Source organism: Musca vetustissima, unplaced genomic scaffold (assembly GCF_032173495.1).
Source record: "Musca vetustissima isolate MV318-11 ecotype Yass unplaced genomic scaffold, APGP_CSIRO_Mvet_v1 utg3344, whole genome shotgun sequence".
Taxonomy (NCBI): Eukaryota; Metazoa; Arthropoda; class Insecta; order Diptera; family Muscidae; genus Musca; species Musca vetustissima.
In genome coordinates, this window is record NW_026885918.1 from 448,487 (window position 1) to 470,047 (window position 21,561).

At 30.9% G+C, this 21,561-nt stretch overlaps 1 protein-coding gene across 2 annotated transcripts in view; it reads left to right on the forward strand.

Moving 5' to 3' along the window:
- The window catches only part of LOC133333284 (ABC transporter G family member 23), a 39,160-nt gene that overhangs the window by 9,518 nt on the left and 8,081 nt on the right, over positions 1-21,561 (forward strand). Inside the window, exons 2-5 of one of the 2 annotated variants that reach the window (XM_061541598.1) lie at positions 6,488-6,655; positions 18,565-19,081; positions 19,149-19,297; positions 19,856-19,997. In XM_061541598.1, the coding sequence (XP_061397582.1) occupies positions 6,488-6,655; positions 18,565-19,081; positions 19,149-19,297; positions 19,856-19,997 (976 nt within the window). The remainder of the gene's footprint in view (positions 1-6,487; positions 6,656-18,564; positions 19,082-19,148; positions 19,298-19,855; positions 19,998-21,561) is intronic. The other variant, XM_061541599.1, reaches the window with a different exon arrangement.

Here is a 21,561-nt window from a genome sequence, read left to right on the forward strand (position 1 = left end):
TAACTTCCCAAACTCGTCTGGTACGCCTACCCCATAAAATGGTTAAAACCTGAACTGTTTAATATTGGTTTCCAATCCTATGTCATGTTCGAAAATTGGGTTAATTAATTAACTATTTCTGGGCCATAATTTTGTAAACATGTAAATTGCATATGGAGCAAATTTTTACCAAACCTACCTTAAATTTGAAGATGGGATATATGGGGAACTGTTTCTATTACTACAGAACCTACAAAGCTAATAGGGAATATTTCGCCATAGGTTTGAACCAATTTTCTAGTCAAGTGAAGTTTTATTCGTCAAGGGAAGTTCGATTTTTTAAGCCAACACATTTCTTTGTTATCTCATTACAAAATAGTAAAAAAACTTCTATCCTCTCATCCTAATATTAAGACGAACCAAATTTATCCACGTGTATTGCAAAAATTACATATCGCAATTATGATTCAAATATAGATAATTGGCATGCATATCAATATCATATTTTGTTATTAACAAGATTTTTTATGACTATCAAAGATAATTATCACGAAATTGTACCAATCAAGTGTGGAAAATTGCCCTAAAAATTATAAGAAAAGAAAAAAATTAAAACTAGACAACATAGAGCAAACCCAGTGGTAGGTATTTGTTTCTGGTCATGTAAATGACCTCTCCTTTCAAATGTTACCTCTCCTAATGTTTTGTGTTTCGAACAAAGACAGTTGCAAAATTTTTGAACTAAAAAGTGAAGTTAACATAAAAAACAACAACTAAGCAGCTAAAATACAACAGAAAGATTTGGTTTGGTTGCCTGGCTGGCTGGCTGTCGAAAAAGTTCATTTAATTACGAATACTGACTGTGCGCCGCTGCTGTTATAAAGTGGCCGCAGACAACAATTTTGACCAACGACACTGATCGACATGATGATTTTTATTTTAACCTACTTTGTCTTTACTTTTTGTTGAATGTTTGAGTGTGTGTGTGTTTTGTGTGCTTTTTCGTGTAAAAATTGAGTTTGTGTTTCTTTAACCCTGCAACTTGTGTTTATGTGAGGCTGAGTGTGTGTGTGTGCCTTGTTTTATGCAGTGACCTTGTGATTTGATCATATGCCAAAAGCTACAAAAAATATAACACATACACCCAAACAGTATACAGAAACACGCGTTAAGCGTAGATACATATAACCTGCCTTATATGCAAAAGAGCGTTTTAATAACAAAAAATATTGTTTTTCAGAAGTGAAATATAATATTGGAATGGTAGTAGGTTATAAATCTCCTCTACCAATTTTTATTATCTTCAGAATATCGTAAAAGTCCAATTATAGCTACATCTTTTTAATAATGAAATGTTTAAAAAAATAAATAAACTAATATATGTGTTTTCATTTAAACAAAAGAGAAATATTTTCATCATAATTCTCTTATATTATTCAATTATCGAACACTCCCCCTCTCTTTATTAAATTTCTGTCTTTTGGGCTTACTTACAAAAAATATTGGCAACACTTACACCAAAACACAAAAAACCCAAATATACATAAATCTATTTATTCTCCATCATTTGCACATGGTGTACTCTATTCCAATATAAGGCATGCTCTCTGTATATATCTCTGTATTAAGTGTGAGTGCAAATAAACAAACAAAAATCGTTTTTACGCAATTTCATCATTGTATTTGCGTTAGTTAAATAAAATCTCTGAACGCACATTGAAAACAATAACAACAACATTTTTTGAGACAATAAAAAATCTCCAGTCCAAAAAGTCTCCTAAGCAAATCTCAAATGATATTCATAGAGCTCTGTGTACATAGTGGCTAAGAGTTAAAGAAGTTTTGTTTAATAGAAACAAAAAACTTAAGAAACGAACTTGAACACTGTTTTTTTCGGTTACTCTCGCCTTCATCGGTGCGGCTGTTGTTAGTTCAACGTGTGAAGTGTTAACAACTAAAAGTGTCAATATTTTTTCGTTATTTTTTCTCTGAGTCTTCTTTGTCTTCTTTTTGATGTGTTGAAGTGATTGTCTTATTCAAAAAAATAAGATACTATACTTGCTTTGACTATTTGCTTGTTAAACAATTTTTCTATTTATTTAACAAAAAATTCCCGGTAAATATCATATTTCTCGTGAGAATTTTTTTGTGGATATATTTTACTTTAAAATTCCGTATTTATTTCTAAAATGCGGTTCTTTAAAAAAAAAATAAATAAAATATGACTATTATTTGAGTGTGAATAATTAAAAAAATAAAAAAAAAACTTCAACAAATAATAAAACTAATAAATTTTAAAAACTAATTATGTGGTGTTGACATATTGAAATAAAAAATAATTATAAATTTCAGCAAAAATTTGTCTAGTATGATGAAGTGCATGAGTTTGGCTCAAATGTTAATGTGGTCAAGTGATATTAAAAAAATAATAATTGTCTGACATTTCATATAACATAAATTTTGTTAGATAAACATTTGAAATTAAGTAATAAACATTTGAAATTGTTAAGAAAATTACTTCTAACGGAGAATTTCCTTTAGAAAAATATAGTTTAGTTAAATAATGTATATTTCAAATTATACTGTGCAGTTCTAAAAAATTATGCAAGCGAATGTGCTTATAAAATAAATTGCAGAAAAACTGATACAAAATGATGAATCAAATACAGAAATGTGGAAGATGAGTAAAAATTGAAAAGAAAACCTCCTACAAAGTTAATTTCATAGAATAGGAACCTATTTTCTCTGATAGACCTATTGTAAATTATAAATACATTAGTTGAAAAATGCTAAAAGGATTTTCAAATGGATAGAATGGACCTAGATGGAAATGCACCTTCTGAATTATATATACCCTTTCAGAACTCTAAATAACAAATTAAGGCCACTGCGATTTGAAAATGAATATGGGATCTTTTAAACTGGGTGGGATCGTTTTTGAGCAATATAAAACGAACAATTTTTATTGACGACATTCTTTACCCTCTGAGAGCCAACAATGCAGGTATGATGTTTAAAATCAGGAACTTTGTAGCGGGACTGTGCAAAAAAAGAATATTTAAGAACTTTAAATGCTATATAGCAATTTTTTAAAACTGCCGAAACGACGATGTTTCGTAGCGATGTGTGAAGGATATAAAAACAATATGAAGTTATGGTGCCGAATTTGTATGCCCTCCACCGAAATTCGTCTGTAAAAAAGTTTTTTATCGTTAAAAACTAAAATATAATATTATAGCCATTTTTTTTTTGTTTTTGGAACTATGGCCTACTACAAATATTTATGGCCTAAAAATGAAATTGTTTTTTTTTTTTATCAAAAATGGTAACAATTCTGCAGCATTATTTATACACATTTTCATTCGCTCAGACCAATTGTGGGGGCAATTTTTTCACATGACGAAAATATTTTACCACATATTTTTTCTTGATATGCCGGAATAAAAAAGTTATTGGATATCATGACAGCCATTGGATCCCACGTTATGGCCTGTTTAAAATGCGCTGTTTGAGCCTATGTGTTATTCGAATATCTTGGAACACTTCAGACAAACGAATCGTGGTATACCACTCATAATTGACCGCTCCGGTCTCAACCAGAACAGTCTCCCCATTACCAATTTTTCCTAGGAAGTGCTTTTCCCTGAACATCTTTCGTTACCTTTGATTCATCATCGAAGACCCACACCATCTATTGATGTGTTGTTTCGGACTCATACGCATAGAATCATGATTCGTTACCTATAACGAACTTATAAATATCCTCTGAATCACAGCGATCGTATTATTTCCAATTTTTTTTGTACCAATAAATACGAGCCTTTTGAGAGATTATCAAATTGTGTGGCGCCCAACCAGGTGCCAGGTGCTCATGCAATATTGAGTGTGAGTTTGTAAAATAAATACAGGAAGTCCATGACATTCTAGTTTTTTTAAGATCAGAATTTGGGTTTTTTCCATTATCTTATATCCATTCTACCAAATGTTAAATAAAATATTATCAATACGGGTCCATATTTAAAGATAGAAAGGTACTTTTGAGAATTTAGAAACGTTTTTCAATCGAATTGACTGTAATTAAGTATTTCAGATGCTCAGTGTATAGAAAATCCCCCAAAAATATTCCTAATGTATTGAGGTGGCCCCCATACTACGTTACCTCCTATTAATCGTTATTTTGCGGAGTCTGCCACGTTTCTTAAACTAAATAGCTATAATTTGATATTTTGGGTGTCAAGTCTTTTAACCAAAAAATTACCCTGGCATATACCCCTAATACACGTTTCGATCGATTTTAAGAATTTTCAATGTCCATCTCGTGGTGGACGAAATAAACAACGTTCTAACTCGTTTTTTTCTCTAATTTTAAAAATTATATTATTAATTCCTTTGTATAAAATTATTTTTTTTATTCCACAAAAATATTATTTTATCAAATTAAAAAAATAATACGTTATTTTTGCATATATTGACAACAACAAAAGTAAATATTGATTTTAAGAAAATTTATATTTATTTAAGACGCTATGACAACAGATGATGATGATGTTCATCAACAACGTGATAATATAAATAAATCAATAAGTATTTTGAATAGCAGCTTTTAAAAAATAATGTAAACAAATCAATGGAATATTTAATAAATTCCTAACATCTACCAAAAACGCAAACTTATGTACATACAAACCTACAATCTTCTACAATAACAAAATTAAATGCCTATGGACAATTAGCTAGCTATTAGTCTCAAGTAGAGTGATTGGTTAATTTATTTTAATTTTTTGCATAAACTACAACACATATTGTGAATTTATTGGTGAATATTGTGAATTTATTTAAAGAAAAGGTCATTGGAATTTTTATTTCATTCATTTCAAATGTATTTTTTTTAATTTGACATGGTTTAGTTTTGTTTTTGCATTTTTGTGTATTTGCTATTGAAATTTCATTTCATGATTTTTTAAGACATCCACCAAAACCCAAAGTCATCACCATCAACACACCACCTTGTTATTGTCATTGCCTCGGCGACCGGCAAATGTATAACCCAAACAACAACAACAAAATGACAATAAAACGATTTGCATATATTTGTTCGGTTCATTGGTTGGTGGTAATTTACGATATAGCCGTGACCTTGAACTAGTTTCTTTTTACTGTCAAAAACTAAAAAAGAAATACAGACAACCAAAGAAACAATCATTTATAACTTTGGCTCTGACTGTCTGTCAATGCTGGCGAATGCACCTTGAGTGATAACGCGAGAAAATAAGGTTCAGTAATTTGGGTTTTTGTGTGGTATTTGTAACAAAACTCCAACAAAATGATAATTGATATGGGAATTAATAATATGAACGCATGTGCAGACACACATACACATTTTCATGTATATAACGTAACGTCTGGGCAGCATACACACATTGTCATGGATAGACCTTAACGTCTAGGGCAAGTTTATGTTGTTGTTTGGCTTTTGGATTTTCCTCTTCGGAGTTGGTCGTTCGAACGAACGCACATCACTTGTTTACCCATCATTTTTATTAAGTTTGTGTCTTAAGTCTTTTGTATTGTTTCTATTTTAATTGGCCAATTTTCTTCCTCTTCTCTTCTCCATTTGAAGAACATGATAATGATGATAACAGAAACAATAACAACAACAGCATCAATACCACCATAATGTCAGCACGTTTTGTTTACGGCATCTGTCTGTTATGTATTTTGTTTGACCTAAAGATCAAGTTCGTTTCTTAGGTCTTTCGTTGGTTTTGTTGTTATGCTATCAATAAATAAAAAACTTGATAATTTTTGTTATATAGTTTAAAGATGCTTGCTCGTATTATTTTTATGAATGAAGGTAGGGTATAAAGTCATCTATCAAGTTCGACAAATTAATTAAAATTGTAGTATTGTGGGATCTGGATTTTATTCGTTCGTAATTAGCACAATTATTATTATATATTTTTTTTAAATTTTCCACATGAAATGGGTCAATTGGTGATACACAACAAATGTGTCAGGGTTATACTCCATTTACACTACGGGGCAAAATTAAGATCATGGTTTAGGGGGGATGAACAAATTATTTTGAAAGATTTTGATGAGTATATTAGGAATCTGGTGGTGCTTGTAAAATATTTATCGTTTTGTCATTTATCGCAGGATATTTTTGAGTGACATGACTTCATTTAAATTGAACAAACTCATTTTTTTTGTAAAACATATCGCCCTTCTACCTCAGGCCCTTGTGCTTCATTTTCGTCCTGATTTGCTTAAAACCGAAACTAATAAGGTTATTTGTATGTTTTCATATTGCTTTTTCGATACGAAATCAAAGAAAATCAATATTCGCGAAGCACTGCTTCAAAAAAGTAAGGAATAATGTCAAGTCACACATTCCTAATTGTTTATTACAAAATCAAAATACATATGTATATAAATATTTATTTTTATGTATCTGTTTTAACATCAGATTGATTAATGTATTTTTCTTTTTTAATTCTAATTACAGAACAACCGATTCAGTCATGACCACAAACAATGATGGCGGAACAGGACAATGGCAACGTAGTTGCCAAGCTGCAGTTTCAGTACGACATGCCTTCAAGACATATGGCAAAAAGAAGAATGCCTTGCCAGTATTGAATAATTTGAATATGACAGTACCAAAGGGAACAATGTAAGTAAACAAAAAGAAATATGTATGTAAATTTCCATAATCTTCAGGGGGTTTAAAAGGAATTTAAGACTTAAGAATGGGAATTCTAAGAAAACCACAAAGAACTTCTGGTTGGTCATTTGCGGTTTTAATACATAAATTAAGGGATATTCATATATAAATGCAGACAATTTTCCCAGGAATGATCTATAGAATAAAAGACAATATTCTTTATGAAGCAGAAGTTGTGCCACTTTTTATCTTTAGTCTTAATAAGAAGATGTCTAGAATTACAGTGGGAACATATTTTAAAACACAGCAGGATACTCGGTTAGCGTTATAATGTCGACTATGTGAAATGATTGAGAGGAAATATTATATTTTCTATTTAGTTGGATTGCACATAAATTACATTTTTTTAATATATGAAACATTAATTGTGTATACGAGGTCTCACCAAAAATGAAGCTTTAATTTCTGATCAAAAACAAATAACAAACAAAGTGTCAGTCAGTGTTGCAGAGATTTCAGTTTGATTAAAATTGATCAAATCGACTATGCAATGGGTCCCATTTTCGGACTTGATCCAGGCTTGGCAAACATAATATGTTGGGCAAAATATGGTTCAATTCGTCAAATGTTTACCATTTTGTGAGTGAGATACCAGAACTTCGAACTTGAACTAAGTCTGCATGAAATATTAAGATGTGCAAAGTTTGGAAGAAATCGGTTGTCCCTTCGAGCCGTCCAGACAGATAGACGGACGGACATTTGTAATTCGATTCCAAGTTGTCTGAAACGGATTTGATCCAAAAGAACATGGAGTCTAAAACTAATATTTTGATGAGGCACATTTTTGCCTTTCAAAATGTATATACCCCCATTAGCCTATAACGTATCTAATGAAGCGTTTTTCTAATTCTCGAATAAGTTTTGAAACACGCAGGCTATACCAACCTGAAGCTCCAATTTCGATTTTTCTTCTATCTCCTCAATCGTATGAAAACGCTTTCCTATCATCGGTGTCATTAGTTTAGGGAAAATGTCACGTGGTGACCGGTGAATATCGTGGTTGAGGTATGATAATGGTTTTGTTTTTGGCCAAAAACTTAAAATCCATTAGTGAATTTTTTTTACAATTCAGTGCGTTTCTGAGGAATTGCTGAGTATCGATGAAAAAATTGATAAAAGCCTTCACATTTTACTTAACTTTTATCTGTATTGGATCTTCAGGGCATTTTTATTGGGAGGACTGGGCTTTGGTTTCAATGTAATAACCTTTTCGGTCCATGTGACTTTTTTTCTCAAAATTTATCACCCGTAAAAATTGTTAGGTATGAGCCGAACGATATGTCAATATCACCAGCAACCTCCCTGATAGTGATCTCGAAAGAGAAATAAATAAAAAATGTACATAAATGATCTTTCGCCCTAAAAGGCATAAAACTAAAAAAATGGCTTTCCGGCAGGTTCCTATGGCTTCTCTTGATTGTTGTCCGGCGCCTTAGCGTTCAAAGTCACATCCTTATCTTCCTAATGTTGCATAATATGCAGTTGTATACCATGGAAGAAAAATATTGTAGGTTGTATGGGAAAAGTCCGTCACTACAGAAAAATCTGCTACGAAAAGAGATGTCCTGGTGTGATGTAAAATGTCCGAACGGTTGAATTTGATTCGCAGATGCAAATTCGTAACAATATTCGACATAAATACAACTTATCAAGTAACAACATTTGTAAGCCACATTGACCAAAATGCCGGATGAGCCGCTTAACTAATACGAAACATGTCGCATAATGGTGTGAATGTAGTATCTCTCTGGTTTGCATTTTCATTGCAACTTCGATCATGTAGCTGATCTCGATAGAAAAATAAATAAAAACAAAATAATTTTCTTAATTGCTCCAATATTTTCATTGGCTTTTTTCGGTCTTTCATAGCGCTACGATCAATAACCGGATACATTTGTACCCTTTTTTGAATAAAAATTCTGTAAAATTTTCAATAATGCTTAAATTATTAAATTAAATTTTGAGGAAACAATCTAGGGATATTTTTACCCATAATTGAAAAAATTATAAATATTTTCCAAATGAATATTTTTTTTAATTTTTAAAATTATAACCTACGTAGATCAATAACCGTGGTACATTTGTACCCATCCAAATATAGTACTAATTATTTAATTCATTGAAAAATGGGACTATTATGCGGTGTTTTATTTTAAATTAATACTTACGGATCTTATCTAGAATCATATATACAATAAAATAATATATATGAAATTCTATGTTTAAGTGATAGTCTATCTAAAACAATTGTAGTAATTTCGTTATAGTATTTAAAAGTGACAATCCTAAAGAGCTCATATTAGCAATATATGTAACAGGCATGGACAACAACATAACAGAAAACATATGTGAAAATATTCAATTCACGAAACGGTGAGCGGTTTTTGATCTAAATTCGTATGAGTGTTTGTAGTTCCTACTTCAGTTTTCTGTGATATTGTATTTCCTGTAAATATTATTAAAAACACTTTTGCTCACCTTGTGTTATGAAAATTTTCCACAGACTTGAAAAATAAAATATTTTTGTTTATTGATATCTAGAACAAAAAATGTATGCATTTCTAGTTGTTATTTGATTTTTGCATGATTGTGTGGTTTTTACATTTCCAATTAACACGGTTAATTAATTACAAAAATTACTCACCTTGTGTTCTAAAAATTTTCCACAAACTTTACAAAAAATAATAAGAAATGTATGCATTTCGGTATGTTTTCGAAAACAACTTTTACTTCTCCCCACATACTAAGTAGCAAATGCATATCCCCGTTTTTAAACAAGAGACTATTGGCGTCTTTATCGATTTGATTGCAGGATACTCAGAAGGCCCTTGTTCATAGTTATTTTACATTGAAAACCCCAACCACATAACCGGTTTTATTTTTGTCCAACTATTTTGAACAGGAAATTGTATTTATGGCCAAGCTTTTGCATTCAAGCAGAATGCATCTGAGTGTGTGCTGGTTTTTTATGTTTACAACAGTGGAAAATTTTCTTGCAACTTAAATACATGAACAGAAAAAAAAGTTCCTTGGAATTTTTTATTTAACATTCTCTCACCACTGACCTATGGTGACGTGTTCCTTGTTATTGAGGTTTTTTGTTGTTGTTTTTTGCTGCTGTTCTCATCTGTGTTAAATGAATTTGCAGTTAATGATGCATTCATTCATCCATCGTCCGTTCGTTCGATCAAAGTTTAAACCAGTTCAATAACCTTGAATAAAATTGTATTGACGTATTAAATTACTTATTTAGTGGTAGGTTTTTTGTGAAGTGTTCTTCAGTTAAGGGTTCGATTTTAAACATATAATTAGGAGTTGAAATACCGCCATTATATTTAGTGTAGGTAGACTGTCGGATGAAATATTTATATTTTGATTAAGATAGAATGCATATACATTAAATATATAAAAAGAAAGAAGATTGCAATTTCAAATTAAAAATAATATAAACTAGTATTTGGTAGACATTTTTTGACATATCACAAAAATAGTTTTTATATTATTGCATAACTTTCACAAATACATATGTATGTACTTTCAAAATCTAAGATAATCAATTTTGTTTGATCAGTAAAGTCTTCGTTTTTTGCTAAATTTTTTTCAATTGAAAAATTCTTGGAGTCAAAATCGGAAACATGACATACGCCATACCTGGGTCCATCTGGACTCTCTGCGCAAAATTTTGAGTTGAGTGGATGGATGCACCGTGATGAAGTGGATAATAATTTGAAATACTTTAAATCCATAATCTTATATTTTTATTATACACAAAAATGGATCAAAGACACTGTATTATATTTGGTGTAAAATATTAAATGGAAGGAATTGAAATATCAAATTGTGATATTGGTTATTGACCGAAGGGTTAAGGTCAATAACCAAATAACAATACGTAGATCAATAACTGTAGTATGCATCCAAATATTGCGCTTTAATTCATTTATGGGAACCCCCCATTTCAAGATTTTCAATGGGCTGGTAAATTAATACCAAAGCTTTTTAAGGTTTGTAACTTTGCAGACATATGTTTGAAGATTTAAAGGAAAAGAAAAATAATTTACAATATTTATACCCTACACAACTATGTTGTCAGGGTATTATAGCTTTGTGCAGCCCCAAAAGTTTGCAACGCCGCGAAATATTGGTCCTAGACCCACCTTTAAGTTATATCTCGACTAGCTGAGTCGATCTAGACATGCGTGTCCGTCCGTCCGTCTGTCCATTATAATTTGTAAACACGATACAGACCACAGTTATGGACCAATCTTCACGAAATTCATGTAGGAAAAGATCGGTTAATATTTAGGGGATGAAATTGAACAAAAACTTTATTTTTGTCGGTTTTTCTGGTCGCTACAAAGGGCCGAAATTATGGCCCAAACACCGCGAATTTTTGCATGCCTGTTTTGAAATTGGACAAGTAATGAGAGGGGCTGTACTGATTATTAGTAACATTTGCTGAGTTCTAGTCAGTCAAAAATATCGCGAAATATTGCCCAATCTCAGAATGTAGAACCACAGAATGTTAGATTTTCATAGAAGTTGTGTAGGGTATCGTATGGTCGGGCCCGTCCGACTATACTGCTCCGCTCACTGGTTTTTTGTTATTGTTTTATTGGATTAAAGAAAAGTTCTTATTTTTGATAGCGGGCATGATAACTCCTCACTGGAACATCGGAATCCGAAAATTCCAACGGTGTTAGAAAGGGTACATGTATGGCTCTCGTATGAACTAGGAGTTAGGTTAAAAAGATTATTAGTTTCACAAAAACGCTGTTTGGGAAGCCCTCTTGCCGTCACTTGATGCTACCACAATAAATCGGCTATATGTGGACCCATTCGAAATTTTGTTATAGCTTTCGAATGGGTTAAGTTTTTTAAATTATTTTTTATAGAGATCTTATTTAAGTGTTCCCCAATCCCTCTGCAAAGTTTTGTAAACTTTAGCAGTATGGGACTAGTGGAAGTCAGGGTGACTAGGGAAAGTCAGCAACTACCTTGGTTTTTATTTGGTATACATGATAGTCCAATTTTTTAATGAATTACAGCGCTAACTTTGGATGGGTTTCACGGTTATTAACTTTCAAAATATATATATATATATATATATATATATATGAAAATACTTATAATTTGTTTCTTTAATTGTGGGTACAAATACCTCAAGAATGATTTCTCAAAATTGTTTCCAAATATCTCCATTATTGACAGTTTCACAGTATTCGAGAAAATGTACAAATGTATCCGGTTATTGATGGTAGGGACAAGAAAGGTCGAAAATATGACCGAAAAGTTCGGTCAAATGTGAAGGTTTTTCTCACTACTTCCTTGAAATTATGCACCGTTTGCATGAAAGCTCTTACGCATATCCCCCATATGACGATACCGCCATATTAGTTATTTAGGCGATGTGGGACATGTTTTTTTTTTACAGAATTGGAGCTAATTGTGTGTATTGTATAACAAATATCCCTACCAATAACTATAAATATTTCGCGACTTTTATTTATCCTACTTAAAATCAAAGCTATATATGTAATGAACAATGCATTCAAATTTGAAACATTTTGGTTTTGGGTTATTGTGTTGAGCCGCAAACACAATAATTTCCTTTTTAGCAAAAATTATTTAATTTTATCAAGATTTCCCCATGACTAGCCACTCCCCCACCCATCCAACAAATATTCATATTCAAATGACCAGCAAACAATCACACTGTGTCATTTCATGTCATCTCATCCCGCATAACATTTGCCTCCGATAGAATTGCACAATGGTCTGAAATTACAATTTGGTTAGCGAATTGCTAACAAATTTATTGCAGACTTTCTCAAGCGTTTCTTTTTTTACACTTTGACAATACTGCAATAACAACAACAACTACAACTAACAACTGAAAAGAAACAACTATGACACGAATTTATTTATTTTACAATAGGCAACAACAACAACCAGGGTAATATTCATAGTCTTCTTAGATTTCAACGTTTGTAACAAACACAAAAACATTTCTTTAATGTTTAGCCGAGAGAGCTTTGCAATTGTTTGTTTGTTAGTATGTTTCGGCAATTCCCATCGGCAAAGAAAAAGATGATATTAATGTCAAATGGAAAAAAGGTATTGTTTCTTTTAATTTGTTTTTTTTTTTTTTGCAAAAAACCGGCAGAAAAAAATTTGTATGTTAGTGGAAAACAATAGAAAAGGGTCTCATTGTGTAATTTTGTTGTAAGAAAAAAAATGGGAAGTTGGATATTATATAATATGTTTGGTAGTAACCCTACTATTTCCATGTGGGAGTTTAGAGATAAAAATAAAAGAATAATAAATAAAATAAATTTGAATAATGTTAATTATAGTTATTAAAAATAAAAATGTTCTCCATGACGATTAAAAAAATACAATTATGAAGGAAAACGTATGGTATGGCCTTTTTCGACAAGAAAGATTGCAAACAAAGAGACATAACATCACCTAGATTTTGTGATTAAACACCTTGTGGCTTCTTCCACGAAATTTTAACGCCAACAGCACAGCTTATTCGCGAGGCTATTGAAAGCATAGGACAGCCACTTGGTGATTAAAATATGCAAATTTACATGGAAAGGATATGGTCGGACGTGCTCGTGCTGAGAATTTGGTTGTTAAGGTTTTCACAATCTTTTATCTCAATAATGACAGTTTTTTGTTAGATTACCGAAACAAATGTCTTACTAGAAAATCCTTTACATTGATGATAATAATTAGTGAAAGAAGCCATTCTAATCGGTTGAATATTGAGAATTCTAATTCCATAATATCTTGCATTACATTACATTGCATTAGACTTATTTTATTTATTTATTATTTCATTGATTTATTTATTTGACTACAATTATCAAATGCGCCTCCAAATAATTTTCAAATTTCAAATTACTACTCACAATTCTACCAAAAAGTTCAACCCCGACCGGATGTTCAAGTTTATTACATAAAATACCAAGCCACTTGCAATATTGCAATCAGTTAATGTCTTAACGCCGAACGCCAAATTTAATTCATTCTTAGTGATTTCAATATTACATTTGGTATTCGGGTCAAAGCGAACAAACAAACAAACTTAAAAATAATATATAATACTAAATGCGTATTTGAACAAGAAAGCAATTCTTAAATTACATCAAATGTACATGAATATGTATATGCATGTGTGTGTGTTTGTAACATTACAAAAAGTGATTGGTGGATTACCAACGAAAGACTTAAGAAACGAACAGTCAAGATAAGCCAGCAAAACCGAAAAATCAAAAAACAAACCAACCAACATTTTAGAAAACCTCAAGTTATATCTTGGTAATGTAATCAATTGCACTACAATAACTGTTGTAGTTTGAGTAATAAATTACAACAATAATATGGCCACAAAGTATGGCGAATAATATCTTTTTATCGTATTTGAAAAAAATTTGCAAAAAAAAAATTGTTTTTGATATTGTTATTTATTGTATCATTGGAAATTGTGCTGTTTTTTTTTTTAATAATTGTATTTATTGCATTCTTAGGAAATTGTTATTGTTTGCAATTTTTTCGATGATTTGCAAATTATTGAATTTTAAAATAACATATATATTTCTATAGAAGAACATTTCGAGACCATATTTCTAATGAATTTAAAAGATTTAAAAGTGTGTTAATTAAAATGATATTCGTTCCAAAAACATCCATGACAAATAATTTGTCTATAATACAATTAACGATCGACTACTTTTAATATTTCTTTGCCAGAGACAAAGCTTATACTTCTAGGATGTTTGGAATTGCAGATGCGATATATCGGTCAACGTTTTTGTAGCCCCCTTATAACGATGCCACCAATATTCGTTATTTTTGCGCAGTTGGCCACGTTTTTTAACCGAATATAATATTGGTGTTTAGTGTCTGTATTCCAAATCTCCCTACCAACATTTATCAATATTGCCCTATGTTTCTGGGTAGCACCCATTATTTGTTATTTTTGGATTTTAAGGATATGTTACAAATTTGTTTATCATTTCGGTATTTTGGACACATTTTTCAACCAAATTGGATATAATTTTATATTTTGGATTGGATCATTGGATTCCAAATATCACTACCAAATATTCCCCGTTTTGCTATAGCCCTCCTATAACTATTCAGAATTTTTAAGATTTCAGACATCTTGTCAGTTTTTCTCTTTCGAGTCGTGCTTAATGATCGAAGTTTAGCAATGAAAATCTGAAGAAAGCTAGGATTCGAACTTAGGTTCCCAGAACAACATAAAATGTTGTTAGGCCACTTAGCATTCTGAACCATTAAGGCACTTCAGCCGCTTAAACAACGGCGTCGGTGGATGCGTAGGTTCTTCCCCTGGCCTTCATTTTCATTGTAAAACTTCGGTCATTAAGCTCGACTCGAAAGAGAAAAACTGACTTAAAACTCATTCAAATCATCATCGCCCTTACAGGCCAAACTCAAATAAAAAATATTGTAGATATGTTTTCAACCGTTAAGCGTCATTTTCGGTATGTTCAACGTCCTGGCACAATCTATTTCGTTTTCCTCTGGAAGCTCCAATTGATTTTAGGTATTTAGGCCAGGCCGAACTCAACTATTTTCCCCTTCTTTTATTAATTTTCATACTAATATCTTCCCATAACACTTATTCCGCATTTAGATATTTTAATGTTAAAAGAAATGTTTGTATGTTATACCCTACTTCATTAGATTGGGGATCATATTACTCTGAAATGTTGTACAATTTAAAATGTTCATTTTTATATAAAGATAACGACAGAAGATGAGTATTTGATGAGTATCTACACTCAAAGAAAATTTTTGAAATATGCTCACCTTTTTGACACCATATAAAGATGGCGCCCGATTGTCAATATTTTTCCACAATTTGGAGATAAAAAATCATTAAATTTTTTTGAATAAGAACTGAAATGGTCCAACCTAAAATCTATAGGGATGCTTATTCTTAGTCTATGTCAAAACATGAAAACAATTTTCTGTGAAGAATTTTTGTAAACCATCATGAGCTGAGCCCAGAATAACAAATCATGTTGGAAAATACGACATAAAGATGCAAAATAACTAGATAGGGTCTTAAATATAAAAAACAGCGGAATTTTATCCTTTGAAAGCATAAAATGTCATTATTGAATACCTGAACATTTTCGGATAGTTCCAAAACATTAACATATCCTGAAAAGTGTCTACTCGGAGGTATTTTGTCCACTGAAATCACGAATAATAAATATGATCAGATCGCCTTGAAAATGAGGCAAGAGTCATGGAAATACCTACATTATACCCGAATTTCGATACGTCGATATAAAAATTGTGGTATGTTTAATAAAAAGACTCCATGAAATAAAAATATATACCTGTAAATCCACATTTTGCCATGTTGCTCGCTCTCGAATTTTTTTTAGTTTATTTTTCAAACTAAATGTCTGCCATATTGAAATCATATAGATTAGACATTTCTCATTTGTCTGAAAAGCTCCGCTCAGAAATATATGAGAGGAATCGAATCGACTGCATCTTGCTTTAATTATCGGAATTTTTAAATTTTATATACGCAATTATTTGTTTGAATTTATTAAATATTAGGAATGCCTTTCTTTCTCATCTTCAAATTTCTGATGGAGATTTTTTCGACTTTGATCATTCCTTAACTGGTTTCTATTTATTTAAACTGTTATAAAATCAATTGACATTATCATTCCAAAATTTTGTTGATCCCTCATAATAACAATATTCCGGTTTGTTTTGAAAATTACCCGCAAAGCGGAATGAAAGTTATGATGTTCACATTTTTATTATAAAACAACATCAATCGGACGACATTGTTTATAATGCGGTGGGAACATTGAACTTGCTATAAACTAATTACAAATTAATCAATTGCTAAAAATAAGGAAAATAATATTTTTATAACATATATAAATATATAAACATTTATAATAAAAATAAATGAATCATTCATATAATCTTTCCAGTTTTTCGATGACATATATAATTATATGTAAAATCTTCTTCTATTACATTTATCGAATTTTATTAAAATCGAATCGAAATTCACTTGCGAATTTATCAGCCTCACTTTCCGTCCTCTAATTTTTTCCTTAAAAATTCTTAGAAAATCATACTTCTTTCAGGAAACTATCATTGAATTCACATAATGCGTTTTACAATAATCTAACTACTTATATAAACAAAAAACAAATATGGCGTTCTAGCCTTTACAACTATTAACGGTTTAATAGAAAATCTTTATAGAAAACAACAAAAAAGTAACTATTCGCAATGTTCAACTTTGATACAAGTTGCAGTTTTGCTGTTTTATTTCGATGCTTGGTTTTGAAATCGTTCAAAGGTGCTTAGACATGCGATTGTAATTAGAGTGATTATCTAGATACAAAAATGTGAATCGACATTTGTGACTAGTACAACTAGTTATTGGAATGGGGGGAGTAAGGGGATAATAGTGTATTTACTTACTTCATAATAATAACGAGCAACAATTGTTTCAGTACAGTTTTTAAATACAGAATTCTATTTGATAATTGTTCAAATATATATTTTTGTAAAACAATACATAAGCCTTAGTTAAGTTTAAGTTTCTTTTGATTAGCCGAGGATGATGGTAATTACTCTGGGTTGCCTTGTACAATTCTTGAAAATAATTAATAGGATTTACTTGAAAACTGGTTTAGTAAGTTTGTTGTTTTGTTTTTATTGTTGTTGTTTTGTTTGTTTGTTCTTCTCCGCTGAGAAAATCAACATCAAAGCCAAACATAAAACTCAAATAAACTTGGCGAACAGAATAATTTTCAATTTTTAATTGTTTTAAAAATTTAAATATAAATCATTTAATCTCTTTTTTTGTTGGTTTTTTATTATATAAATAAAAAAATAATGGAATAAAATGTTGTTGTTTTATTAGCATGAGAAAACATTGAATTATAAACAATTGGATGGTATTTAAAAAAATTTTGCTGTCAAGGCCCTTCTAAGGAGGACTAATGCATATATTTCTGGCCTAGACAAAACTAAGTTGAATTAGAATGTTTGACACTTTTTATCATAAACGTACCACCATGTGCTGTGTTGAAAAATCATTTTTTATAACTTACGAGGTGGATAATCCTTACAAGTGTGAATCGATGAGCTTAAATCGTTGTATAACGATGAGGCGCAAACCTTCTTCTTCCTAAATGATTAAACAATCAATCTTTGCCGACGCTCGATTTCATGTCTTTGGGGACCCTGTCTATATTGTTATGAGTGACATAGAATACTTGGGGATCAACAAATCTCGTCTTGTGGTATTTATTTTTCAATGCAAAAAAAAAAAAAAAAAGACAAAAAAGATATAAAGGAGGATATATTTTACAAAGATAATCCAGATGTCAATTCGTATTTTTTAAACTCTCTTTCCATTTTTTTATCTCGAAACTAGACAGATGTACATTTTATCAGGGTTACAAAGAAAATCCTAAATATTCCTGATAAGGAGGAATATTCAGTATTTTCTTTGTAATTTTATTTCTGCTATAATAAAAGAAAAAACAGAAAAAAATAATAATCTTACTAAAGTATAATTTTCATCAACAGAAAAACCTTTAACCTTGACGATGATCATAATTTTTAATGACTTTAAAGGCAAAATTAAACAATTATTTTTTTAACAAACATGAGCGTCTGTTATTATTATGGACGTCATTTCTTGTACACTTGACCTTTTTATAAATTAAAAAAATATAATTGCGTGATAAAGCTTTTTCTTTATTTATACAATTTATATCATTCTCATTAATGTCGTATTTTCCTCTCTCTTCTTCCCTTTACAGTTATGGCCTTTTAGGTGCTTCAGGTTGTGGCAAAACCACATTACTGTCCTGTATTGTTGGCCGACGCCGCATCGATTCCGGTGAAATATTTGTGCTGGGCGGCAAACCCGGTTCCCGGGTATCCGGAGTGCCCGGCAAACGTGTCGGCTATATGCCACAGGAAATTGCCCTATACGCTGAGTTCTCTATACGCGAAACAATGATGTATTTCGGTTGGATTTTTGGCATGGAAACAAAAGAGATCAATGAACGTTTACAGTTTTTGTTGAATTTTTTGGATTTACCCTCGGAAAAGAGATTAGTGAAAAATCTCAGTGGTGGCCAACAGAGAAGAGTATCATTTGCTGTGGCCTTGATGCATGATCCGGAATTGTTGATTTTGGATGAACCCACAGTGGGTGTGGATCCCCTGCTGCGTCAAAGTATATGGAATCATTTGGTTCACATAACAAAATCAGGACAAAAGACAGTTATTATTACCACACATTATATTGAAGAGGCCAGACAGGCGCATACGGTAGGTGTTACAAAAGTTCGAAAGGAAATTGGGAGAGATATCTAAAGAATTTGTATTGTCCTTGTAGATTGGTCTAATGCGTTCCGGTAATCTATTGGCCGAAGAATCACCTAGTGTTTTACTTTCCATGTACAAATGCATCAGTTTAGAGGATGTTTTCTTAAAACTTTCCCGTCTTCAGTCACAAAAGGGCGATGTATCTCAGGTCAATTTCAGGTAAGAGGAACACCACAACAAAAATTAATAGCATGTAATAAATTTTGTGTGAAAACTCATTTTTAATTTTTTTAATTATTTTATTTAATTACATACCTTTTATTTTTTTGCATGGTTTGGTATTTTAATGAATTTTATTTTTTTCTTATTGATTTATTTTCATTTCATTGCACTTCAAAAAACCAAAACACTTAACAACAACAAAAAACAAACAATGTGAATCAATCGGTCGGTCGGTCAACAAAAATATCTCAACATAAAAAAATTATAATTATCTCAAATTTTATATGGAACCACAACAACACCCCAACAACTACTACAACAAATCAAATCAAACATTGCCATTATCAACAAATTCGTCAATCTGCCATAATTATTGATTTTATTTTCTCAATTTCCATTTTTGTGTGTGTGTTTTTTTTAATTTGTTATGTATTCGTGAATGCTATATTAATGTGTGTGTGTATGTATATGTGTCTAATCTAATTGCGATCCCATCCGGTTTGATTCTCTTTCGGAATCGACCCATCTCCAAAAACTTGAATATCCAACTAACAGTAATAATATTTCATTACATGCCATGGGCTTCGGCAGTAAAATGGACAAACCCAGTGGCAGTCAAGAGGGTGGCGTTGTCGGTCTCAATTTCCATCAAAGCAAAGAAATCCTCATCAATGATACCAATGGATCCATATATACGGTATGTGAAAATTAATATACTAATTTACATTTTAATTTTTAGAGATAATTATTTGTATTGTTAAATTATATTTTTGGGGAGAAAAAAGAAGGTATATAGGTAGAAGAAATCAAAAAATACTAGTTTTACTGTTTATTATGGTAGTTTTTTTTTAAAATATGTATAGATGTATATATTACTTTGAAGTGGGAGTTGCATATATACATATTTACCAATATTCATCATTGCAAAATATTTATGAGAATGACTTGCAGCATTTTTTCTCAAGATTTACGAAAATCCAAAAAGTTTTGATTTACATATTTTAGATTATCGTGTGCATATTTTAGATTTTATGCGGAAATATAAATGTCTTTATATTAATATTGAACATCTAAAATACAATATACCATAGATTGCTTTAGACTATAAATGTTTTTGTTTTATATTATCTTTTGTTTGAAAAAATAAAATAAAATTCATATGTATGAATATTTTGGTGACAAAAACGATTTAAAAATCATAATCACAAAAAAGTTGGGACCATGTGTTCAAAAAGGGCATCTTTTATTTAATTTATTACTAAAATTATGTAAATTAGTTAAATGGAATAGTTTATTCACAGTTAACCTTGACATTGTTTCTTGGATGTGAAACCAGCATTTGTTGTGACATTACACCAAAGAAAAAAAAAACAAAAATTGCAAATACATGCATCATATTTGGGAGCTCGTGCAATTATTTTGAAATCCCCAAATTAAATTAATAGGCATTTAGTTTCGTTAACCTTTAATTATTGCCATTAGAATTTCTAGCTACATTTTCAAATTAAATTTATTTAAATTTATGCAACCTCTCACATTTTATTTTATTTTTATGAATCATTTTTCGTTTCGCATAAATTCCAAAAGAGTTTTTGTAGCTTTCCATCATAATTTTCATTAAACTTGTGATTGTTTTTTTTTTTTATTTGTAATTCCAATTAAGTGAAAAACGTGCTTTTTTACAAAGGCGTTTAATATATTCATAAACTCTGGGTTTATACATGCAACTTTTTTAAGCAACTTTGCTGCTGCTCTTTACTATTCTCTTTCGAATTTCTTCCTCTTGTCACTTTTCATGCCTCTCTCCTTTCTAAGAACTCGGCAGAGTTGATTATAAAAGTTGCATGTGTAAACCCCGGGAAAATAGCATGAAGCAGGTAGGCTTTGAGAACCAGTAGTACAAATAATATTGGAGATTTCCAACATTGTAAATAAAGGACTTAAGACACTTCATTAATTTGGGAGACTTTTGACACACACTCGATTAATTTGAGAGTAATACCGGCTGAGAACAAGAACGATTTATTTGAGAGAACATTTTATATCAGAAACCAGATTTTGTTATATAAACAAATTATAAAAAAGTAACCTAAGAAGGGAAAATCCGAAATAGATCAAAATTCGCAGATCATTCTTTTTGCTGGCGACCCTTTCATACGTGAAGAGATTGCTTCATATCTTGATTTGTAGTAAAATCAAATGAGGATTTTTTTGTAGAACATTTCTATATCCTTTTCGTCCTTAATTTACTAAATAGGACT